Raw genomic sequence first — 25798 nt, 5'->3', positions numbered from 1 at the left:
ATTCGGAGCCCACCCCTCTCCTTGATCCATGAGTTTCCGGGTATCCCAGCAGAGATGCCCCTCCCTGTCCCGTGATAGCTCCTTGGGCTACTAAAATATTTCCACACGTGTTGCCCCACAGATCTGCGTGGTGCCCCCCAACAAAGGAGGTAGGGGCAGGGATTCTGTCTCTTGATTTTTACTGGAAACACCACAGTCCCCAAAACACCATGAGCTGAAGCGCGCCCAGGCAGTGCCGCCAATGTCAAGGGCAGGCGCGGGAGGCCGCCCACCTGCCCACCGCCAAGCACACTGCAGCCTGATGGCATCCTCGCAACGGTAGCTGCTATCACGGCTCCCTGCGATTTTCCCGAAGGCGATGGAAGCCGAGGGCTGCTGGAAAACTCCACAACCCAGAGTCGGCTGGCTCAGCCCTCGCCCGCGTCGTCCACTGTACTTTAACCCATGCTGCTGGCCGCCCCCACTGCTCTGCCCCCGTCTGCATGCTCGGGGGTGTGGGCAGCACCCAGGTGATTCTGCCTGAGTCACTCCACCCACCTTGGGACGTCTCCTGCCCCCCTCCTGCCCCCCTCCTCCACCCTTTGCGTGCCTCCAGGCCACCTATGGTGCTCCTGTAAGAGGGTTTACTGTAAGGTGTCCTCGTCAACAGCGCCCTCCTCTGTGCCCCCACCCCCGCTCGCCTGCAAGGCCTCCACGTCTTCAGCCCTGAGACCCTCCCGCAAACCGTTTGTGGAAGAAATAAATGAAGGGCTCTAGGAAATGCACCCTGCTCTGGATTCCACATCCTTTGTCCTCCAGCTCGGGTTCAAGGAACTTGAGGAATTCTGGAGGTTTCAATATTTCTACTCTGTTCCATGGAATGTGACCGTACACCAACGAGATCCCATGTCCCCTCTGGTTACATCCTTCATCTCAGTGTCCCCCTGAGACCTCAGGCCACTCAGCCCCACCTGGCCTCCCCTTCACGTGTCCCACCGGGCCTGATGCCCAAAGTTTCCACTCTAAAAAAAATGTGTGTGTGTGTGTGTGTGTGTGTGTGTGTGTGTGTATACACACACACACATATATATAATTTGAGATATAATTCACGTACCACATAACTCATTCATTTAAAGTGTACGATTCAATGGTTTTTAGTGTATGACTCTTCCATAAACACACCTTAAGTTGAAAATATCAAAAGTCGAAATGCATTTAATACCCCTAACTTACCACACGTCGCAGCTTAGCCCAGCCCACCTTAAATGCCCTCAGGGCGCTCACATGAGCCTACAGGTGGGCAAAGCCCTCTAACACAAAGCCTATCTTATGACAAAGTGTTGACTAGCTTGTGTAATTTACTGGACACTGTACTGAAGGTGAAAAGCAGCGTGGCCTTCTGGGTCCAGAGCGGCTGTCTGTCTGTCACGGTTTCCCCGGGTGATCCCGGGGCTGCCTGGGAGCTGCGGCTGCCGCCCTGCATCACCACAGAGGATCGGACCGCGTATCACTGCCCAGGAAAAGAGCAAAATTCAAACTTTGAAGTACAGTTTTTGCTGAATTCGTATCGCTTTCACACCATCATAAAGTCAAAAAATCGTCAATCAAACCATCGTAAGGCAGGGGACTGTCTATATTCACAGTCACGCGTCTAGCACCGCAGTCCATCTTAGAACATTTTCATCACCCCACGAGGAAACCCTCTACCCCTTAGCCATCACCCACTCCCGCAGCCCTGAGCGACCACAAATGTCTTTTCTGTCTCCATGGATTTGCCTGTTCTTGTCGTTTCAGGGAACCGTTCTCTACGTGGCCTTAGTGACTGCCTTCTTTCACTCAGCATCATGGTTTTCAAACCTTTCACTCTTTCCCCAAGGCCAGCTGACAGGGTGGGACCGATCAAGGTTGGGGTATGACCAGCTAATGTCCCTGAACTTAGCTCCACAGGAGGAAGGGCGCCAGGGAAACCAGAGTATTAAACGGCAGCGAAGTGAGGGGGAGACATCTTTGCTCTGCTGTCTTGGTCAGATCTGAGTTCACATTGGTTATATCAGAATCTGGGGGATACAAGAGATAACCAACTAATAAAAATAGGTATTAAAAGCTTGCTGTGCTCCAGGCACTAGGCCTAACCGTAGGAGATGTGCCCCCAGGATTTTGCAACGTAGGTAATATTAACGTGCAGGACACAGCAGCCAGCTCCCCACCAAGTGCTCCAGCCAGCGCTGGAGGAATTCTGTGAGGACAACAGCTGGGAAGGAGTAGTCAGGGGAGGCTGCAAGGGGGAGGTGGCCTGTGAGCTGGGCCCTGAAGGGCACAGGGCTGGTTGGCAGAGGAGGGGAAGAATTCAGAGCCGAGGTATGTGTGGTGTTTGTACAGGGTTGCCGTGGAGACCAGGGGGACAGGAGCCACAGGGGAAAGGTTGGGCCGGACAACATCTACGAGAGCAATTGAAAGGAAACACCATCGCTTATAGATGTGTGAGGGGGCACCGGCCCGTGGTGGTGAATGCTGCATGTCTGTCCACCCCACACAAACTCCACTTGTACTTGGAGCTTAGAGACGCCCACCCTGCTGTGCCCAGGCCTCCAGGGCAGAAGGTTCTGGATGCCCCCCTATGGTCATGGTGCCAGCAGCCGGCGGGACGTGGAGCGTGCAGCACGGTGGCAGCACCGCTCCTGCGGGAGCTGGCGGTCACCCTGGGTCCCCGGACGGAAGGGAGTGCTCTCGGGAAACAGGTCCAAGGTCACCCCCAGCCACATGGCCACACAGCGTCTCTCCGCTGGCCTCTGGTGCCGGCCCTTTCTTCGGTTGGAGCTCAGTCCTAAATGGAAGGCAGATCCCGAAAGAGATGAGAGGGCGGAGGGGGCAGGAAGGGGGCATTTCTGAGCCGTGGAGAGGGGAGCGGGCCAATCCGAGAGATGGCAGCTCTGCAGGAGGGGTGCTGCTTGGGTGTGAGGTGGGACAGGGCAGCGTCTAGGGCTCCATACTGCTCCCAGCAGGGACGGGGCGGGGGGCACAGGGAGCCCGGGAAGGGGACTGGGAATGGGCGGACCCGGGGGTGGTGAGGGCCCCGTCCTGTGGGCACACAGGGACACATGCCCGCCTAGGCTGCCACCCCTGCCCGAACACTTTAACGACCTGGGCATCTTCCAGACGCTCTGTAGGCTGTTCATTCTCCACCCAGTTCACGTGCCTGGTGTGGTGTGTTTCCAGTTGTGTTCCTTTAATGATTGGATCCCATGCCCAGAACAATAAAAACCAGATACCACTTCTCTTACTCTGGAAAACAGGGACGAGACTTGGAGGCAGGCTTTTAATTCGGAAGGTGACCCCAGCAAGCAGGGAGGGAGGAGGAAGAGGGAGGGGCCGCATAAGTGCATTACCAAGGTTACCAGGTGGGTCCAGGCCGGCTGAAGATCACCCCTGGGGGTGTTAACACCTCTGTGCTTCAGGGCTGGGCTCAGCTGTGGACTGGATGGGCACTGGTGGCTTCAGGGGGGCCCTGTCCACACGGGGGACTGTCGCTACAGGTGCCCTGGAATCACAGGTGGCTCGGGAGTGAGCCCTGGGTCCACAAGCCCTGCCTCACCAGGAGAGACAGTGCCGGGGCCCCCTCTATCTCCCTCTGCCCTTCTCTGCCGGTCTCTGTCACCTTTGTTCTTCTCTGGACCGGGTTCCTGGACCTTTCTTACCAGTGCACATCTCTTAGAGCTTGACAGAGCTTTGTTTTAAAAGCAGACACTCTGAATGTGCGACTTCAGGGTGTCAAGGTCTGTTCTGAGTTATCTATTTTAAGAAAATTGTTTTCCACAAATAGCAGAAAGGACACACACACAAAGCTTTAGCTCCTGCAGACCAGACTCCTCAGCCAGCACCATCGCCTCACTCCGGAAGGCCCGTGGTGTCGGTCTATTAGACAGAATCTCCTGCTTAGGGCACGCGTGGGCTACAAGCGACAGAAAGCCTAACTCAGACAGGCTTGAACAATAACAGAACCCGAGTAGGAAGTGGAGCCTTGGTGTGCTGTGAGGGGCAGATGTCAGGGTGGAATTCAGCGTTGAGTGACCTCCCAGGAAGGATAAAGGGAGGAAGCAGGGGCGGGCAGGGACAGCCCTGGGCTGGACGCAGCTCCGACACTGGGGACCGAGGGGACGGGAGGATGGGTAGTGAGAGCCCCAGACAGCTGCCCATTTCAGAAGAGGCTCCGGCCAGGTAGACAGGCATTGCTGCTTCAAGCGCCATGTCCCCTCCCGCAGGATCAGCCTGCCCTCGCTCCACACCAGTCGTGGCCGTGGCCGTGGCCGGGAGCACGGCCTCGGGGCGGAGGGGAGCGAGGGGTGTGCTCTCCAGCAGGAGGCCTGAGCGGTGCATCTTCCTGCCCAACGTGGCAGCTCGTGCAAGGCGCTGGGCCGGGCCGAGCCTGGGGACGGGCTGCAGGGTTCTCTCCGGACTGGGGAGCTTTGCCGTCTGGCACTGACTCTGCTTGCATCGCTCAGCTCCTCAGAAGATACACGTGGTCTCTGGGCAACGGTGGGCAGGGGCGACATTTCAGGCACTTCCCTCCGTACCCTGCATTTCCCAAGTTTCAGGGCCTTATGCCTAACAGGGCCTCCGGGACTAGTTGTTGAGGGAGAGAGCAGGAATCCGCTGTGATTGAGAAACCCCTGGTCACCTGGCAGGCTCGGAGCTCTGAGCTGCGAAGGCAGAGGGCAACAGGCAGCCCTTTCAGACTCACGAGGCTGATGCGGAAAAGAGAGAGGACGCGAGTTCTTAAACAGAAAGGGGTGGGGGATCTGAGCCAGCCCGCGCTCAGATCTGGTGAACGAGAACTGGAAAATCCCCCTGGGAAGTCAGCCTTGGACTCCATGGAAGGGGGTCCCATTGGGTCTGGTGTCAGTTGGAGCTCCTAGCCACAGGCCTAGAAATGAGTTCTAGCTTGTTTAAGTGGACCCCCCAAGATGTATTAAAGGGTATTGAGGAGCTCACAGAACCCCCAGGATGCACAGAACCAGGCTGGGGATTCCCAAGACATGCCCAAAGTCCAGAGCAAGGACACTGGACTCCCACACAGCGCTGGACGTGGACACCACGACCCCGTGCCAGGCCCTGCACATGCCAGCAGGACTTTTGCACTGCTATGGACTGAATTGTGCCCCCCACCCCGCTCCAACTTCATATGTTGAAGCTCTAACCTTTAATGTAACTGTATTTGAAGATAAGGCTTTTAGGAGATAATTAAGGTTAAATGAGGTCAGAGCAGGGAAACCTAATCCCATAGGATTGGTGGCCTTATAACAAGAGGAAGAGAGAGAGATTTCTCTCAGCAGAACTTGACCATGTTGGTACCTTGATCTTGGACTTCCCAGCCTCAGGAAAGTGGGAGAATAAATTTCTGTTGTTTACTCCACGCAGTCTGTGGTGCTGTGTTGTGGCAGCCCAAGCAGACTGAGACAGCCACCCACCTCTGGAAACCAGGGGACCCTGCTCTGCACCTACTTCTGTGCAGCAGGTGCTGAGTCTGGCCCAGGACGTCCACCCAGCAGTCTAGGTCCCATGGGGGCTTGCCATCGCAGCCCCTGGGGGGCTGGGAAAGTGAGTTTTTGAGCCCCTCTCCCATTCTAGAGCCCAAGCATAGCGAAGATTTGACAGATGCTGGGTGGGCAGGAGAACTGACAAAGCCCTCACAACATCAGGACAGTGCACTTGAGGGAGGTCTCCAGAAAGGTTGGGACCAGCTGCCAGGAGACATCGCCCATGTGGTCATACTTCTTGGTAAGACACCAAGTCTCAGGATGGGTGATTAGCTTTGTAGGCTAAAAAAAACACCCCACTATTTTCAGCACACCGAGAACAGATCTATTTCTTGGTTCATAAAAACTACCCAGAGCTAAGGTTTTCTCACCTCCGTGGCACAGATAATGGGCACGTGTGTGGACCAGCATATGTACACCAGCGCTCTACCAGCTGGGCGACACAGGGAACCAGTCCAACAGCTGCAGGGGGATTGCGAGGACGATCTGGAACGGGGCCGAAGCCCGGCCACCCTTCCCGTAGACCGTGTGTGGAACGGTGTTTGTAGCTTCCTGCTCTGTGCCCTTGGATGACCGTTTTCCCACTATTCTCTTCTCTTGGAGTTTCTCCAAAAAGGTTCTTCTTATTAAATTAGAGTAAACTCTTATTTCTGTCTCCCTGCAGGTGACAACAGGGCAACCTCGTTCCTTCTTTTGTTTCCCCAGATTCTTACGGGGCAAGTCACTGCTGCTCTTGCTCACTGCCAACACTTATTTCTAGAAAAGGTTACAGAGGCTAAAGGTGTAACCACTGTCCCTCCCCACACCCCGAACCCCACCCGGCTCGGTATGTGCCCTCACCTGCCCCATAGAAGTGCACATCTTTGAGTCAGTTGCTTGCCTCAGATCTACATGTGTTCTGAAGTGTTTAGAAACTGTTTTCCTTAGAGGAATTCATACAACTAATTGATAAAATTTTATTAATCTCTGTGCCTCGCAAAATGAATTTCTGTGGAGCCGCATTAGAGTCTTGGTGATGCCTAAGCCTCAGTTTCCACATCAGCATAATGGGAAACACGCCCCCCCATCTGCCTTTGTTAAGTGATTATTATGCACCTGTTATGTGCAGGACTGGGCTGCATTCAGGTTGTGCTTGGTGGGCTCTGGTGGTGTGAGCCCTGAGCTGATGAGACCAGGGCTGGTGGGTTCAGTCCCCATCTGGACAAGGTGGGCTTGCTCTGCCCAGCCCCCTGCTTCTCTAATGAATGCCCTGGCACACAAAGGGGGCTGGAATGACATGGCATTCTTACCAGACGAAGGTCTCTATCCATTCCCTTGGCAAACGTACTCAACGTCTAACAGTAAACGCTTCCACACGTATCTTCCTGCGATCTCTGAGTTAAAGGACAAGGGAACCGTGGGTTTAGTGTCATGTCTGACCCCTGGGGGTTAATATCAACCTGGCTTGTGTGGTGTTTGTTTCTCTGTTGGTCAGTGGCCCTAAACAGACATGCATACGGCTCTCCCTTGGCCCCAAGACATGGCTGGGCTCATGGATTTGGATGAAGCTCTCCCTTGGAAGCCCTTGCAAAATCTCCATCTTGGTGTCCACTTTCCTTGGCGCTTGGAAGCCAAACATAAGCGAAGAATGTTAATAACAGCATTGGGTGTTTAATGAGCATTTACTGTATGTCAGGCGCTTTTCTTACACTGTCTTCTTTACTCCGCACAACGCCACTCTAATATCTATATTCAGATGGAGACACGAACTGAGAAAAAAGAGACTTATTCAAGTTACTCGGCTAGTAAATGGCAGAGCAGGGACCCAAGGCCAGGATTCTCTACCCACCCCGGTAAACCCTTCTCTGTCAATGAGAATCCTCTAGGGGACAGATGGGGAAAAGTACAGATTCTTGAACTTGACCCCCTAAACTGTGATATACTTGGTCTGGGGTGGGGTCCAGGAGTTTGCATTTTTTTAAATGAATTTATTTATTTATTTTGGGCTGCATTGTGTCTTCGTTGCTGCGCTCAGGCTTTCTCTAGTTGCAGCGAGAGGGGGCTACTCGTCCTTGCAGTGCACGGGCTTCTCATTGCGGTGGCTTCTCTTGTGGAGCACGGGCTCTAGGCGCACGGGCTTCAGTAGTTGTGGCATAGTTGTGGCACGCGGGCTCTAGAGTTCAGGCTCAGTAGTTGTGGCGCACGGGCTTAGTTGCTCTGCAGCATGTGGGATCTTCCCGGACCAGAGCTCGAACCCGTGTCCCCTGCATTGCAGGCGGATTCTTAACCGCCACACCACCAGGGAAGTCCCAGGAGTTTGCATTTTTGACAAGACTTCTAAGTAATTCCAATGCAGGTGTTGGAGTGACGACACTTACATACCGTCTTCATGAGTTGGTAGTTGTTGACAGTGGGTGATGGGAAAGTGGAACGTCATGATTCTGTTCTACTTGTCAATGGGTTTAAATTTTCATACCAAAAAGTAAAAAAAAAAAATGAACTGCACACATGCAAGAGACCTGGCAACGCGTCCTTTAAAAAACTGCTAATTCACAGTCTGGCTTGCAAGCCAGAGATGTGTCGTGAGAGACCAGAATTAAAGGATCAAGGCTGCCTTGGTAAGGGAGGGATCTGAGCAAAAGGCAAGAAAGTCCGCGATTCTCTCCACTCCCAGAAGACAGTTTAAGGCATGTAGAGTTGCAAACTAGCCTATCTGGTTTCTGAAATGTCAGATTCAGAACTCTTTCTTCACTGACACCCCACCCCCAATCCTTCTGGGATTTCTGCACTTGAGTCTTCCTTCTCCAGGTTCAACATATTTTGTTATCCTGCCTTGATTTAAATATCCGGCCACAGAAAGGAGAAATTGGAAACCTCTTCAGCGCCAGAGGAAGGTCTGTTCAGCAGGGCGGAGAGTGTTTGTAGAGGGAACACCCAAAGCAGCTTGCTCCCCCTCCCCCGTGGCCTGAACACAAGGGCAGCCCATAAATACAGTTTGCTTTTGGGAATCTGCTGAAAATACCCTGTACCCAGATGAGTGATGGAAAATGTAAACGCAAGTGGAGCGGATTTGCAGGGTACAGCATTTTTCTTCTCTGAATCATCAAGCTGTGTGTAAACCTCCCCAAAAGATAAAGATTGAGGTAGGAGAACCTTGTCACACCTTCTGCTGGCAGTTGGACACCAGCTGAGCGTGTGGTTGACCCAAGTCCCATTTTTGGTGACAGGAGCCTGATTTCCCCCCGGCTCCCCTCCTGCAGCCGGCAGCCCTGGGAACCATCTCCTGAGTCAGGCCAGCGGGCACCTCCCACCCGCCAGCCTCAGATTGTGGTAGGAAGACACAGAGGTAACGGAGCACCTCATGAACAGTTCTGCTGAGGGTAAGCCTAGAGGCCAGTAGTTACTAGAATTCTGAGCTCATTAATTAGGCCTGTCTTTAAAAAAAAAAAAAAGAACATTCATCCTGCTTTCCCTTCACAATGTTGGACGGTAGTTGGCTACATGGAGAGCATGAGGAGAAAAGCAATTTGAGCTCTGGAGCCAGGCAGTCCTGGGTTCAAGTCCAGCTCAGCCCAGTGACCTTGAGTGAATAACTCCATCTCTTCCTACCGTGGTATCCCAACTTTACAGTGGAGGCAGCTCCGTGCTCTGTGACGGGTGATGGCGGGAGTCACGTCCCAGGTGTCTGTGGGGCCTCGCCAAGGCCACGCTCTGTACATTCTCCCTCCACGCCCTTTCCCCACCCGTTTAGGGTGTGGTGAGAGTTTTCTTGCTTAATATGACCCCGTTCACTGTCGGGGCCTCCTGTGCCCTTGGGCCACTGCTGCCCTGAGCCTGGGCTTTGCATTACCCCCTGGCCAGCCCGCCTGGAGCCCTGTGTTGCCCTGGGCCTGGGTCACTGGCTGGCCTTGTCTAACCTGGCTCCTGGTCAGGTGCTCGGTCCTCTGTGTGCCCTGCATTTCCCACCGCGGGGGCTCGGGAACCTCTTCCAGGGCCCGACCCAGCCCTCGGGCTCCCAGGGCACAGGCTGGCAGGGTTGGGTGGGGTGCTCCTGTGCTGTTCACCTCTCAGCATCCCCACCGAGAAGAGAGCATTTGGCCTTTGTGTTTCCGCTGCTCTCCCCCCGAGGCAACGGCCGCATCAGCCCTCCACCTCCTCCAGCCTTGGGGATCCTCGGGAGGCTGGCGCGCGAGCAGGGGAAGCACGAGTGAGTTTCTCAGAAGGTCACTCAATGGTCCCGCAGAGCAGCGAGGGCTTCTCCAGCCGCTGGTCAGGATGAGGGACCCTGGAAACGTGGCAGCGGCAGTACCCCCGCTACGCTGCCCCGCGATGCCTACCGACGACCCCCAAGGATGGCCCCATCAGGGTCGAGCAGACACTGCTGTTACTCCCCGGACAAAGCCCCCCCAGCCTGGGAAGAGTCTGAGAGAGGGGGACTGGGTTCCAGGGACATGACCCTGTTTTTACCCAGGTGCGTGAGCTTGTCCTCTGACCGACGCTCGGCGTTCTGGGTGAGTGAACAACTCTTGGTCCCTCCCTGAGTTTCACCTGGTGAAACGGAGTGCTTGCAGAGCTGACAGCCGCATCCTCCCTGTAGGTAGACACCTCTGGAGTGTGTATTCAAGCGCCCTTCTCCTTGCGGTCCTGGCCCAGCGGCCGGGGGAACCACAGTGGCCTCAGGGTCAGGTCTGAGCAGTATAAGCAAAGCCAGAGCATGTTCTGGAGGCAGCCTGCAGGGACATCGGCCTGAGCTGCTGTCGCTGCCACAGCTAACGCTCCCGCCAAGCAGGTTTGCATCTTTCTTGTGAATGCGTATCTTGGAAGCAAGTGGGGAAGGCTTCCGCCAATGACATTATAAAACCAGTTTGCCTTCCAGGGTGCATCTGAGCGAAGCAGATCGCTGGCGGTTGCACACGCTCTGGCCCCCGTTTTCCCCTTGGTGTCCTCCTGGACTCACCTTTACAGTTTATCAGTGTCCCTCCTGGGACGATGCTCTGACCCTTTCAGGACCTGTTTCATGGCCTGGGGGTGCTAGTGAAGGAGATATTTGGAGGATCTCACTGGATAAAGGCAGTGCAAGGGGGGAGCCTGACTTCCAGGTCCAGGGCCGTGAACAGGTTTTCCGGCTCCCTCACCTCTAACTACTCATTCCCTCCCACAAGGAAGCCTTGGTTTCTCCTTTGGTGCCCCGGGGCCAAGAGGCAGAGAGGCCAGGGGCTCAGAGCCCGGACTCTGGGGCCAGACGGCATGAGTTCACCGCAGCTCTGACTCTCCCCAGCTTGGTGCCTCGGGAAAGTCATGTGATCTCCCGGTACTTCCTCATCTCTCAGGGGCCACAAAGCCTCCCTCAAGGGGTGTGGTGAGATTCAATCAGCTACTGTTTGTAGATCGCCCCAAACAATGCCTGATACAGAATAGCCACTTAACACAAGGGCTGGGGACATGCTCTTCCTCATCCGTGAGTTTTCAAAAGAACTGATGCTTGCCCTTCCACTAAAGCATTCTAATCGCATCTTCCTAGGACACGCATCCCTGACCGTCCAGGCAGCAACCCCCCACCCCCACCCCGCACACTCACTGTGGGTGGCCGAGGCTCAGCCTGCACTGGCCTGGGTCTCCCGCAGACAGCTTCCCTCCAGCGTCCCGGGGGGGCCCCTCTCATACACTGCAGCCAGGACACCGGCTAGGACAGGCCAGCTGGCAGCCTTGTGGCAAGAGCAAGTGCGCCACACAAGCCCAAGGACTCCGGCTGCACCAGGCACCCCGTGGCGTCACAACCCGCCGTCACAGCTGGGGCTGCAGGAAGGTAGGGGGCCCAGGGTGTGACTGCCGGGGAGATGGCTAAGTCACGCCCTGTCCCTGGTCCCCCACTGATGGCATAGGTCATTTTCAGTGCTTTGTAGTTTGCTCTGTCATTTGTGTCCCTGGGCGTCATTGGGAAGGCCTTAATTGGCTTGGAGAAATGGGGCCTTTGACACGGCTTGGGGGTTGAAGCTGCCTGTGAGCAGGGGCTCCCCTTGTCAGATCCAAACCCATTTGGGCTGGTTTTCCCTCTGATGGGGAGCTGCAGCCCCGGGTCACACTGACACTGGCTAAATAGTTTGGTATTGCACCTTCCACTCCAAGGCAAGATGCCGTCTGTTTCTGACCTGCCTGACAGGGCAGTTCCACAGACGTTGTTTCATCTTTACCCTGACCGGCAGGGCTCAGGAGACCCAGACTCCAAGCCTGAAGTCCTCCCTCCAGCGGCCCTGATCCTGGCAGTCAGGGGGCACAGCCCTAAGCTGGTGTGTGCAGCTGTCCAGTAAAGAGGCAATAGGAGAGGTGGCGTTGGAGGCCAGCCCCGTCCCTGAGACCCCTGCGGGCCTGAAGCTGACTTAGAGCATGCCCCAGGAGAGCAGGCAGACCTGCGGCCCTTGCTTTAACCCGGGATGGGCCCCAGAGCCTGGGCGCTCAGACAGAGGTGGACGTTCACCCAAAGTCTTAGAAGCCCCCGGAGGGCCTCAGGGAGCTGATCTTTTGGACCACAGGATTGGTTTCTCTCTGGGCCCTTGTAAACACTGACTGCACTGACTCTCACACCCGCTTCTCTCTGCAAAGTCCCGCTTTCCCTTCCTGGGCCTGCAGCTGCTCAGCTGCTGGGCACAGCCTTGTGCCACGTCCCCTTACGTAAGAAGGCACATCAAGAGCTGGCCTGACGGGGACACGTGCCTCCTAAGTCAGACTCCCAGGTCGGCCGAGCTTAGGAGTCGGGGACAACGTCCCCCTCCATCCCTGCCGGACAGAGAGACACGGCCTCAGCCAGGGAGGTCACGGCGCAGCGCGATAAAGCCGCCAGACCACCTTTCGTGTATCCATAGCATCGTATTAGGTACCCGTGTGCACCGACCCAGCCCCCTCACCGCCCGTCTCCCTAAGGAGTGTCTGTCGGGCACAGCTCGGCTGCAGCGGGAACGCACCCGACGGTCCCCAGGGCCAGCGCTGCGTGATGGACGGTGTTGGCAGGGGATGTGCTCTGTGTTCAGTCTGCTGGACTAATCCTGTTTGGGGCTTAGTGCTCGACAACAACTTTACCAGCAGGATTAACTTCTGATTCTTGTACATCTGTGTGTGTGTGTGTGTGTGTGTGTGTGTGTGTGTGTTTTATGACCAGACTGAGAAAAGGGAACCAACGCAATCATTTGGGCCCTTCTCTTATCAGCAGGAATGAGAAGGAAACCTGACATCCTGCTTGGACTCTGATACCAGCAGCTTGATAAGAGAACATTTCATCATGTATTTCAGACGCCCGGGGCCTCTGCTCGGGGCAGCTGAAAGAACATCCCAGTTGCCTTTACGTTTTATCAGAACCTTGAGAAATTCTCATTAACCTGCTCATCATTAGAAATGAGTTTGGCATTTGGCTGGTCAATTCAGTGGTGTATCTTACAGTAGATAGTATCTGATACTCAAAAAAAAAAAAAAAACCCTCGTTCAGCTCAGGGTTCTTTGTTTCCTGTTGCTGAGGCTGCCAGGGATAGGACTGTTGAGTACTAACTGGACGTGCTGTGTCCGCTGAGTCCTAGGTTCGGGGGTTGGTCAGACTTGGGTTCAAAACCTGGTCCCCACCACTCCGCAGCCTTACTCCTACATCCCTCCCTGCACCCCCAAGCCTTGGCATCCACAGAGGGATAAATACCTCCCTCACCATGGTGCTGGGCTCCCTTAGACGAGACGTGTAGCCCAGCACAATAATGCAGGGGTTCCACAAATGCTCCAGTGCTAGTCTCCTCCCCTCTTTTCCTCTCCTGTGAGATTTTTCTGCTGAATACAAGCCTCAGATAAAGGCAAGCAGCACCCTCCAGAGAAAGTGTGCCTGCCTTTTGTGAACACGTGCATGGACGTTCAGATGGCATCGTCTGTATTAGTCCCAATGGAGAAACTCCCCAGATGCCCACAGCAGTCGAAATCATAAATACACTGCAGTGAGCTCACATGATGGAACGTTCTGTAGCAACGTGAAGAAACAGTCTACAGCCACGTGCAGCAAGTATGGTAAACCTCACAGATAATACGAGCAAGAGGAGCCTGACGTAAAAGAATATGAAACACGAAACAGGCAAGACTCGTATATGATGTTAGAATCATGATTATCTTCAGCGGTGGGTGGTGCCTCTGAGGGGCTTCTGGGACCTGGTGCCATTCTGTTCCTTAACTGAGAGCTGCTTCCACGGATGCACTCACTTTGTGCAAATTCTTCCAGTCATAGTTAGTTAGTTAGTTAGTTAGTTAGTTTTGGCTGCGTTGGGTCTTCGTTGCTGCATGTGGGCTTTCTCTAGTTGTGGCGAGCGGGGGCCACTCTTCGCTGTGGTGCGTGGGCTTCTCATTGTGGTGGCTTCTCTTGTTCCAGAGCACAGCCTCTAGGTGCGCGGGCTTCAGTAGTTGTGGCACGCAGGCTCAGTAGTTGTGGCGCACGGGCTTAGTTGCTCCACGGCATGTGGGATCTTCCCGGACCAGGGCTTGAACCTGTGTCCCCTGCATTGGCAGGCAGATTCTTAACCACTGTGCCACCAGGGAAGTCCCAAAAACGTTTTTTAAAACCACGAGTAGCAAGGTGATATGAAAGGAGGAATGCTATCGAGTTCATTTCATCAGTAATACAGATGGAGGAGAGTGGGGGAGCTGTCAACTCCTGGGGCTGGAGCTTGGGAGCAGAATTGCTGCTGTCCAGGCTGGTCCAGATGCTAGCGGGTTGAGAACACTGATTTATTTGCCCATTGGTAAAATAAGTTGGAAACACACCGGAGAAGCAGCGGGGGAGTTCTGCAAACAGATTTTCTTGCTTAGAGCAGCTGCAGAGGGTTATTCATCATGGCAGAGAAGAGCCACTTTTTCCCTTTCCATTCTGTGCCTCTGGTACCCACTGATGAGTGAGTCAAAGAACTTGAAATGGCATTAAAGAAGGTTGAGCTGCTCTCAGCGATTGTGAGAGACTGGAAGGGAGGGCAGGGTGGGCGGGGGTCTTTCTGCCTAGGGTTCCCTTTCTCTTTGGGCAAACTGGTGCATGCTTCACTGGAGGGAGAAAACAGATCCAGGGAGAAATGAGCGGTGCCAAGGACGCGTAAGGATGCTTGGAGGCAAAACTGTGCCATTGGCAGCTGGACATCCGCTTTACTTTGTTCCAGTTCTCCGGCTGTAACCTCCAGCTTCTGGCCTTGGGGGCTCATCTGCAGTCCTGAACTTGAGGCCCTCCCAGGATACCTCTGGTCTCTGGTCTCCCCCGCTTACCATCATCCCACCCCCCCAATCACATCGCTCATCCTTCACACGATCACAATTAATTCATGCTACTGTCTTACAAATCATTTGGATATTTTAACTTGGGGTTCTTGGGACTGTGAATGCTCCATCCTGAGGACTAAGTTATTAGCAGGTGATTGTTAAAGTTCAGAGTTGCATTTGTCTGTGCACAGAATGGATATGCCGTGCCCTTGATGGGCTTACTAGCGGATGAGGAGAGAAATCAAACCTACGTAAGAGATAAGTTAGACGAGCAGATGGGAACGCAACTGGCGAGCCTTCAGGAATGGGCTCGTTGTGTGGATCTGGTTCTCGGGTTCAGGGTGGACCTGCACCCCAGCCTGTCCCCTGTCAGCAGTGATGAAGACTCTGGCTGAAATGTCAAGGTCTACTTTCTCACATCAGGGAGGAGAGCCAATGAGTGCCTTTGGATTTCCCTTTGACAGTGCGGGAGGGGGAGTGGTCTCCCTCCCTCTTGAAGGACAGGGACCAGGGATGTTGGGAATGTGGAAGACGAGATCGGGCTAACCCAACAAAAGTTGGCTTTTTCTGAAAATTGAACTGTTAATCATTGTGTCTTTCTTATGACAAAGGCATGTTGTAGAACAACACTGTCCAGTAGAACTTTGTGCAAAATGAAGTGTTCTGTGTCTGTGCTGTCCAGTATGGTAGCCACTGGCCGCCACAAGTATGGACAGTGCACCTGTTCCTGGGGTTGCCGTAACAAAGCACCACAAACCGGGTGGCTTAAAGCAACGGGAGTTTGTCTCTCATGGTTCTGGAGGCTGGAAGTCTAAAATCAAGGTGTCAGAAGGTCGGCTTCTCTTATGGGCTCTGAGGGAGAATCTTCCAGGCCTGTGTCCCAACGTCTGGCACTTGTTGGTGTTCCTTGGCTTGCACTGCCTCATTCCCATCTCCACCTCCATCCTCACGTGGCATCCTCCCCTGCGTATCTGTATCCAGATTTCCCCCTTCCTATAAGGACACCAGTCATATTGGATTAGGGCCCAGCCTAATGACCTCATTTTAACTTGATTATCTCTATAAAGACCACAGGGTCCCCATAAGGTCACAGTCACAGGTTTTGGGGGCTTAGAACTTCAACGTATCCTTTTGGGGGACACAGCTCAACCCGTAGCAGCAATGAGGAACTGAACATTTGACTTTATTTAATTTTAAATGTAAACATCCACCCGTGGCTAGTGACCGGCTCCTGGGCAGCCCAGCTGCAGACTCTGGAGGGAGAATTTGGATAATTCTGCATTTCGGTTCAGAGCCACCCTTGGCCCAGCGACCGCTCCAGCGGGTGTCACCTGCTGGCTCCAGTGAGGCTTCTTCCCTGGGCAGCAGCCCCCGAGGGGAGAGGGGAAGGGGCCTGACTAATCCCTGACCGAGGAGGATGCCATGAGCCGGCGCTCTGAGGGGCGATGCCAGCTGCTGTCCTCAGACCCACATACCGAGCCAGGGTCTCAAAATCCAAGCTCCACGAGGACGGGGACACTCCTCTTGTGCCCATTGTCTCCAGCACCCAGAACTGAGCCTACCCTTGACGATGCTTAATTCACTCAGTTTAAAAGATTGGGGTGCCAGAGAGAGGGCTGCTAAAAGTCCCCTCCCATTCTCCTTTGGGGGAAAGAAAATATTTTGCAATGACTTATTCAATGACCTCTTTCCTACTAAATATTAAGACAGAGGCCACGTCGCTCCGAACTGCATTGTAAGGTATCAGTGGGACTCTTCTGTGCATCTCGGATGCAGCAGACTATCGGCAGGCATGGCAATCTCCTTCTGGGGCTTCCTGTTTTTGCAGTTTGCGGGCAGTACTTTGTGACAGATGATGGCAGCCGACCACTATCCCCCTTCACCACCCTCTTGCTTCCCTCCCCCCACCTCCCCCAATTTATCTAATCGTCATCGTTGGCAAAGACCAGCCTCGTCTAAGAGCCTCGTCCAAGAGCCACGCCCTCACCGCGCCTACAGCACTGCTGCGTTTGCTCTGCTGTGTACCAGCCTCCTTATCTTATCTTACTTTCATTTATTTATGAATACCTTTTCTTTTTCCAAAAAGGATTTATGCATACTTAATCATATTCTTGCCCTGGGGCTTTAATGGGCTTGTACATTTCTTTCTGTCTCCGCAGCCCGGCCCATTATCCCAAGCACAGGCTCTCTGGCTCACACCTTTTTATCCCCGTCCAGACACTTCGCTGTGCAGTAGGTGCCCAGTGAGTACTTAACCATCTCATTGATGGATTATTTCAAAGCAGGAATACCCTGAAAGGCCCCTTTGCCGTGTCTTAACTGAAAAATAAACATCTGCAGCGGGAAGGGGGGAAGCTCTTCATACCGGCCTCCTTCATGCTAGAGGCTGCCGGGACAATGAAAGGGAAATGTTTCTCCCCCGCCTCAACCCCAGTGAATCTGAGGCACCCCCAGGTTCCTCGTGGTAACCCTACCTCCTCTTTCTCAGCAGGGGGCTGAGGCCGTAACCTTGACCGTCAGCACCCAGGCCAGTCTCCCTAAGATCTGCTGGGACTCCTCCAGCAGCAGCCTCGCCCAAGGGAGGAAAGCAAGCTTCGTGGGGGATTTTCTCTAGTCACCAGGCAGGACCTCTGCCCAGAGGTCTTCACTGCAGCTGTGCCCTCGTGATAACTGTTCATTTGGCTCCTCAGCTGCCTCCTCCTAAAACGAGGGTGAGCTTTTCACAGCTGACACCCCAGCTATCAAGGGGGGACAGTTCGGCCCGAGGGGGAGGAGGGGATCAGGGTCAGAGAAAAAGGGGTGGCCGCAAACATCATCAGCGTGTTTAGGGGTACTGCTCAGGGTTGCTGGGAAGGCTGCTGACTTGGAGGGTGTTTCCTTCTAACTGAAACTCTACCATTTAAGCTTGGTAGTCATTGCACTAGAGTGTGACCGGCTACAGGACCTTCCACAGAAGTGGGTTTTCCCAGGGACACAGACTGCATCTCTGGGTGCCCGGGGCAGGTAGGGGAGAGGCCAAGCTCCAGACATCAGAGGCCTTCTCCCTCAGAGACAGGAATTCGCTTGGGTTCGCCTCCCTTTGCACCCCGCCTTCTCTATCCTGGTGCCCCTGGGCCTTTGTGTCTTGGAGGTGGAAAGGCCAGGCAGAGAGGGCGTCCAGTTTGGTGCTACTTCGGTGGCTCTGAGGTTCTGACCCGTCAGGACCCGACACCTGCCTTGGCCCGCCTGTCCCCTGGGTCCGGTCCTTGCTTTGCTAATGTTGGGGGCGGGGGCAGTGCCTGGACTTGTTTGGGTCCCACTGACCCAGATGTGATGGACCGCCTGCCCCACGGCCCCTCTTGCATCCGGCAGCTCCCCGAGGGCAGGTGCCTTTTTCTTCTCTCTCACCAAGAATCTGGAGCCCAGAGGGAGGGGCTGGGCCTGCAGGGGGCAGCCAGCCGGGGCTCTAGCAGGCCTAGAGAAGAAGGCTGCCCTGGATGGGCCGCTCACCGCGCTCCACGGCTGGGCACCGAGCTGGGCGGCTCTCGGGCCCTCTGCGGCCGGAGGACTAGCAAGCTTGGCCCGGAGTGGCCTGCTCCTGCCTCTTCCCTTCCCCTTTGGCTGCCCCTTCGCCCAGCCTTTCCTCCCAGCCGTGTTCACTTCTCGCTGACTTGAAAGGAGAGGGAGGTTTTTTCCAGCCCTGACTGCACCAGGATCTGCAACCTGCTTTTCCGACTGGGGGTTTAAAACCTAAGACCCTGCATTTTTTTAAAGTTTGACGCTGATGGGTGGGCGGTCGAGGGGGAGCCTTTTGTAACCTTTCGTAACTGGGGGTGATGGTTTTCAGTACTTAGGCAGGAAAAAGACATGCTTGTTCTGAGTCAGAGGAGGAATGATGACATTCAGAGCTGTATGACGCCCGGCAGGAGGCCCGGCCTGCAGACCAGTGACCGCAGCAGTGAAGAAGGCCTCGCCTTGTCCCCCCAAAGCCCCCCGCGTCCCAACCTGCCCAGGTCACCAGAGCAGCCACTTGGCCACGTCCACATAAGGTCCCACGGCATCATGCTGTCCCAGAGCCCGGCGGGGGGACCCTGCTGCCTCTCCGACCCTGCAGGTTACCACACGTGGCACTGAGGAGGCCCCAGGCAGGATGTAGTTTTCTCTGAAAGCACCATTAGCTGTGTCTGAGGCTTGTCAGAGCCACACTCTGAATGGTAAAGAGCAAGGGGAAGAGGAGGAGGGGGGAGGGGGGAGGGGGAGGGGGGAGGGGAGGGGTGGGGGAGGGGGAATTTGGGGACTGAAAGAGAACAAAGGCCTGTAGAGCCCCTGGCAGTCCTGGCAGGGGCTGGGAGGAAACCCTGATATGAGACCAGACTCCTGGGCTTTCAGGGGCGCGCTGGGGACTCTAGCAGGCCAGGCTGGGCCCTGGTGCCGACATCAAGCCCACGCCCTCCGGCCCCTGAAGGGCTGGCGTCGAGTGTGCACAGGGTGGGGTCCACCTCCTCCGCCAGATGAACCCCCGACTCTGTTGAGGCTGGTGGCTGCAATGCCTGTGGTTTCCATCTGTGTCCAGCGGACCGAAGCCTCCATGTGGGTCTGCTCTGAAGGTCTGCATGCTGGGCTGAGGGCTAGGCCAGAGCCCAGGCTTGCAGCTTCCGCTCCGGCCACCATGAAGAGAACAGCTTCCAGCACGCTTTGGGAGCTAAGCTAGCCTGTTCCCAGCGGAGGTATCCCATTCAAGAGTTCAAGTTTGGGGCTTCCCTGGTGGTGCAGTGGTTGGGGGTCCGCCTGCCGTTGCCGGGGACGCGGGTTCGTGCCCCGGTCCGGGAAGATCCCACGTGCCACGGAGCGGCTGGGGCCGTGAGCCATGGCCGCTGAGCCTGCGCGTCCGGAGCCTGTGCTCCGCGACGGGAGAGGCCACACGTGGGAGGCCCGCGTACCGCAAAAAAAAAAAAAAAAAAAAAAAGAGTTCAGGTTTGATCCGTCCATTCCACTGAGGGCTAAACTGAGCCTCAGGTTACACAGGAGCAGCCTTATGGGCAACAGAGCTGGAGTTTGCGCTGAAGCTTTTGCGGAACGAGTTGAAAGAGGGCTGGGGCTGTGTTTCCCATCAGTGCATTCAAAGCCCCCGGCACAGCGTCCAGCTCGATGCTGGCCCTCAGAGCCCCGCGTGAACACGTTCATGGGCGAACCCACAGAAGGGCCTGTACCCCACGCCTGCCGGGAAGGGCTTGTCCTCGCTGGGAGTCGCTCGACTAATTCACACTGGGGCATCTGCCTTATCCTCCCCAGGAAGCTGGCAGGTGTTTTCTCAGATGGCTTTCTCGGGGAAAGGAAGGCAGAAGAGCACCGAAGGGGACGGTCCTCATGACTCCGTGGTCACGTCAGAGGGCGCAGGGTAAGCCGTGACATGGAAGAACAGGTGACCAGTGCTTTAATTACACAGCACGGAGCCATGGGACTGGGCGCAGCTGCAGGCTCCGTGCCCAGGGGACACACCCCCCACCCTCCCTCCCCCGGTTATGTCACCGCAGCAGCCTCAGCGGGTGTCATGTAAACGTCACATGACCTTGGCAGGGCTGCCCAGCTAGCACCTCGGAAGCTTGGCTGCAGGAGGCCAGGACCGTCTGGCGCCTCCCTGGCCTCCCCCCCACTGCCAGCCTGATGACCCATTCCTGGTCCTGTGACCATGGCAGGGCCTCACATGCACCCAGGGCCTGGAAGAAGGGACAGCCCTCGCGTGGGTTAAGACAGGCAGATTCTGACAGCAGGGACAGTGGGGACGTCCCCACAGGGTCTTTAGGGATGGTGTGTGCATCACACACCCTGACCCCCTGTTCCGGGCCCTTCGCATCCTGCGTGAGGGGTGCGTGGAAGCCGGGCTATGGGGCTACAAGGAGGCTGCTGCCACCACAGGAAAGGGCCGTCGGAGACCTAGGAGGAGAAACAGAGCAATAACAAAGCAATAGCAAAGCTGGGAGGGACTTTGAAAAGAAAGCACTCTGGGTCTGGCCATGCACCAGAATCTTATTCAGCCTTAAAAAGGAATAAATTCTGACCGCTGCGATGACATGGAAGAACCCTGAGAGCATTACGCTCAGTGAAAGAAACCAGCAAGAAAGGACAAGCGCTAGGTGATCCCACTTGTACGAGGGACTAGAGGAATCACATTCACAGAAACGGAAAGTAGATGGTGGGTGTCAGGCCCGGGGAGTGGAGCAGGGAGACAGTGTTTCATGGGGACAGAGTTTCAGTTCTGGGAGACGAGAAAGTGGTTAAGAGTCCGCACTCCCACTGCAGGGGGCGCAGGTTCGATCTGTGGTCGGGGAACTAAGGTCCCGCATGCCTTTCGGTGCAGCCAATAAAAAAAAAAAGAAAAAAAAAAGGTTATGAGCCTGGATGGTGGTGGTGATGGTTACACAACAATGTGGATGTATTTAATGCCACTGAATTGAACACTTTTCAAAAGGGTTCAGATGGTAGATTTTATGTCCTGAGTATTTTACCACAATTAAAAATAACTTTAAGAAAGGTTAGAGCGTTCTGATCAACAAATTATCTTTTTCAGAAAGTTCTACTAACGTATTTGTCAGCCGTTCATAAGTATTCACGTACTTGGCATACAGGTGTCTAAACAAAACCAAACCACCATTTTTAGAAGCAGAAAGAAATAATAAGGTAAGCCCTGAAGGTGTGCAGATGCACGGGACCCTCTGCAGGCCTGGAGGGGCTGTGTGGACAGAGCAGGCAAAGGGCGGCTCGCGGGAGAGACGGGAGCCTGGGAGGAGAGGTGGGCGTTTTCAGTCCTGCAGAAGCTGCTCTGGGCCAGCAGCCACCTGGCGAGGGCCTCGCCCTTGCGTCTTTGCTCTGGAACCCCCGTGTGGCCCTAGGAGAAGAGCCCCGGGGCCTCCTGCACTGGCCCTGGGCTCTTCTGGGAGCTCAGTCCTACCAGGAGCCCCGGGAAGAAGACGTCACTTGTTGGGGCCGCAGTGCTGCCCTGGGCGAGGCGTGGAATGTGACACCTGCCTCTCCTGCCGGCTCTGACCTTCCAGTTCTCTCCCACTGCCCTGCCTTCCCGGCAGCCTGGAGGGCACCAGAGCCAACACCTCACTCTTTCCCCTGCTCAGCAGGGGTGGCTCCAGCCTGTCTCCTGAGATGACCTTCAGGCCAGAGGGAAGGGTTTCCAGCTGCTCTTTTTAATCGAGCAGGTCTTGGGCCAAGGTGGTGCTTCTGTTGAAAACCTCAGGACTATCCCTCAGAGCCCACCCTTCATCCTTCAAGGCCCACAGGAGTTGGTCCCAGGTGCCCCCCGCCCCATTAGCCTGGACCACACAGACAGCCCGTCAAACTCATGTTAGAGAACTTTCATGAACGATCGGGTTTATGGGTGTAGAGTTTACACACAGTAAAATTCGCCCTTTTTAGTGTACGGCTCTGCGAGTTTTGAGAAACATATATAATTATAGAATCACCACCACCATCAAGACAGGGAACAATTCCATCACCCCCAAATGTTCCCTCAGGCCCCTTTACAGTCCACTTCTCCCCTCCTCCATTCTCAACCCCTGGCAGCCTATAATTTTTCCCTACCCTATAATTTTGCTTTTCCCAGAATGTCATATAAATGAAAAACTCCAGTATATAGGCTTTGGGGGCTGGCTTCTCTCAGTTAGCAAAATGCGTCTGTGAATGGCCCACGTTGTTGCACGTATCAGTGGTTCCCTCCCTGTTATTACCGAGTAGTGTTCCATGGTACGGATGCACCAGTTTGTTTATTAATTCACCAGTTGAAGGACATTTGGGTGGTTTCCATTTTCAAACTATGAATAAAGCCACTATAAACGTTTGCATCAGGCTTTTGTGTGAATAAAAGTTTTCATTTCCCTTATGAGTGGGATTGCCAGGTTATACGGTAAATGTATGTTTAACTTCATAGGAAACTCAAACTACTTCCCAAACTGGCTGCACCGTTTTGCATTCCCACCAGCGACGTACGAGAGTTCCTGTTGCGCCACATCCTCCCTAGCGCTAAGTACGGTCAGTTTTTAAGAACATTCTCAGCTAGTCTGAGAGGTGTGTAGGGGTAGCTCATTGCAGTTTGAATGTGCAGATTCCTGGTGATCAATGATGTTGAGTATCTTTTAGTGTGCCTTTCATCTGTATATCCTCTTTGGTGAAGTATCTATTTAATCTTCTGTCCACTTTTCTTTTTAATTGAATTATTTGTTCTCTTATTATGGAGTTTTGAGAGTTGTTTATATATTCCGGATACAAGTCCTTTATCACATATGGGTTTCGCAAGTATTTTTCTCCCTGTCACTTGTCGTTTTTCCTTTCTTTAACGATATCTTTTAAAGAGCTTAAGTTCTAAGTGTTGTTGAATCCGATGTATTCATTTGTTCTGTTATGGACTGTGCTTTTGTCGAGCAGTTTGTTGAACAAAGGAGGTGCCGCGTTAGGTCCCGCGAATATTTACTGAGGCGGGTCTGCGCGCCAGGCACCGTGCATGCGGGGGGCACGGTGACAGATAAGCTCACGGTCAGTGGAGGACATGAGGTCTGTAAAGATGGGACTACAGCATACTGTAACTTTATAATGTCAGAAGGTGCACGGTACCCAAAAAGGAAGAATAAAAAACTCCGGAAACCAGTGAAGGCTTTACAAAAGAGGAACCTAGCCAGCAGGAGATGCTGCAGCTGTGGACTGAATCAGATGATCAGTGGGGGAAAACCCGCTTCCCCAAGCGTAGCATGGGGACCTCAGTTCTCACACACCGATTCTAGAAAGCCAGAGAGAAGATGACGTGGAGGCAGAGCGTGCTAACTGGGTACCACTGAGGCCGGGGACCCGGCCCTGCGCTTGCGTCTCTTCCCTGCACCCTCCGTGGCCCCCTTCTCGTGGCGTGTGTAGTAACTGCTCTCCCGCCAGCCTTGAGCTGGTTGGCCACGATTCACAGGGGTGGCGCCTTTCAGGTAAAAATGACCTGGAGAAAGGGGAGCCTGGGGCATCAAAGAGATGGATCGAGCAGGTGAGGTACTTGGAAGGGCACCTGCGCATAGGGGCTGCCTTCTCCCCATCCGTGAGACAAGCTCTGATGGTGGTGGTTATCGTAGGTCGGCCTCGGGAAGGTGAGGAATTCTAGGCTCCCCGGAAAGACGGTCCCTTTTCCAGTTCCCTCTGGTGGAGTTGTTAGCAGGGCAAGTGCAGGAACGAGGCTGCACCTTCTTTTAGAAGGTCCTGAGCTCCCAGAGCTGTTCTCGTGTGGTTGTTGTTTGAGGTTCTGGGTTATCTTTAGACGGACGCAGCCAGGACGTGTGTTTCCATCCTGAGACGCTTGGTTCCCTTCTGTCAGCAGCTTTCTCTCCTCCCCTTCTTCCTCCTCCGAGGAGAGTCTACCCATTCATCCCTGGGGGTTGCGGGGTGCTCTCAGCCCCTCTCTCCGTGAGGCAGATGAGAAGAGCTGGGAGCTCAGAGCAGCCCCACAGAAACAGCACCGGTGGCAGAGGCTCGGCCTGGATGCCAGCCCTGCTGGAGGCCACCCTGGTCTCACACATACCCGCCACCCATCTCACCGGCTTCTCACACCCAGAAGGCCTGGCGGGTGGTGTCAGGTGGTGTGTTGAGTCAACAGAGCCATAGGAGAGCCCTCGTTGGAGTCCCGAGGCAGCGGCCGCCGCCAGCACCCCGCGGAGGGGAGGGAAGGGGAGGGGAGGGATGCCTGCTCTGGCCGGCAGCCACCTGGCCTGCTGGGCGCCCAGCGGGAGGCCAGAGCGGGCATCACACTCACCCACAAGCTGGCTCCCCGGCTCCAGGCCTCAGCCTCCTCTGCCTGCTGGGCAGAACGAGGCTTTCCAAAGTGGTGGTTTGCAAACCGCTCCCGGGCCCACAGGCCCTCAGTCCTGGTAGGGAGGTGCGTTCCAGACGCCCTGGGGGCTGCACATCTGGAAATGACCGCACACACCTCGGGGAGGGGACGGGGCTCGGAGCCCTTCCTAGGTCCCCATGGCCCATCCTCCCCCTTACTGAGTCCAGCATGGAGAAGTGGGGAGGCTAAACAGCCCAGAAGCCACCCAGAGGGGGGCCACCAAGCACGGCAGGAGGGACCGCGCTGCACGAGCCGGGGGCGCCCGCAGTCTGCGCCGGGGGAGCTAGCATCAAGGGTTCTGAGTGGTTCCGACATACAAATTGCAGAGAGTGTAGGAATAACTCAAGGTACAATTTCAGATTTTAAAAAGTCCGCCCTGGGAGCTTCCGAGTGGCAGGTTTCCCCGTCAGCTGGAATAATAAACAGGTGATGGGCAGTGAACAACCAGGAATTCCAAGAGGGGCTGGAGACAGAGCAGGGACAGCCACGGAGCGTTGGTGTCCCAGGCACAGGGAAGGGAGGCCCGCCTCAGAGCCCCGGTCAGCACGGGCGCGTTTTCAGGCAGAGGCTCTGCTGACTCTTGGAGAGGCCCGGTCTTCCCCCTCCCTGTACAGAACTGTAGTCCCGTCTCAGCAGGGCCAATTCCAAGTGTACCCTCAAACCAGATCCCCCGATTCACACCACAGCGAGTACCGGCAGGCTGGCTTTGCCAGGACAGTTTGCCTGGACGATGCTGTATTATAAACAGGCATCTCAGAGAGATCAAGGTCAGAGAGACTTGTCTGAACTTGCGTAGAAGCTAGTCCTGACCTAAGGGCGCATCTGAGCAGCGCAGGGCACGAGGAAGGCTCCTGCCCAGAAATATTCGGGCCCCATCTGTGGCCAGTGTCAGAAAGCCTTTCCCCTGCCCCCGGGCACCTGGGCACCAGCCAGCGAGTATGAAACTCCATGGCCTCCTGCTGAGTTACTGTCCTTCCCTTATGTGCTGTCAGGAAATGACAGTCACCACACTGACTGAGGACAGACTGCCCTCCCCCTCTCCCAAACCCAGCATGTCTGAGTCAGGGCTGGCCACTACCCCCTCCACCCTGTGCAGCCTGTGGGCGTATTTGGGGTGGCTGGCGGGCACAGGGAGAGGAGCCTGCATGCAGTGGTGTGGGTACCCCGAGTGCCACCCTCCCAGCTCTGAGCCCATGCACCT

At 55.1% G+C, this 25798-nt stretch overlaps 1 protein-coding gene across 5 annotated transcripts in view; it reads left to right on the top strand.

Moving 5' to 3' along the window:
• The window catches only part of PRKAG2 (protein kinase AMP-activated non-catalytic subunit gamma 2), a 277712-nt gene that overhangs the window by 136997 nt on the left and 114917 nt on the right, over positions 1-25798 (top strand). Inside the window, exon 1 of one of the 5 annotated variants that reach the window (XM_019930318.2) lies at positions 23733-23760. The exons of the other annotated variants lie outside the window; for them this stretch is intronic. Within the exon in view, the coding sequence (XP_019785877.1) occupies positions 23748-23760 (13 nt within the window). The 5' untranslated portion in view covers positions 23733-23747. Of the gene's footprint in view, positions 1-23732; positions 23761-25798 lie in introns of those variants that run through there. 5 annotated transcript variants of the gene reach the window in all.

This window comes from Tursiops truncatus, chromosome 9 (assembly GCF_011762595.2).
Source record: "Tursiops truncatus isolate mTurTru1 chromosome 9, mTurTru1.mat.Y, whole genome shotgun sequence".
NCBI lineage: Eukaryota > Metazoa > Chordata > Mammalia > Artiodactyla > Delphinidae > Tursiops > Tursiops truncatus.
Note: the sequence above shows the minus strand (reverse complement) of the source record. Positions and strands in the feature narration are given on the sequence as shown.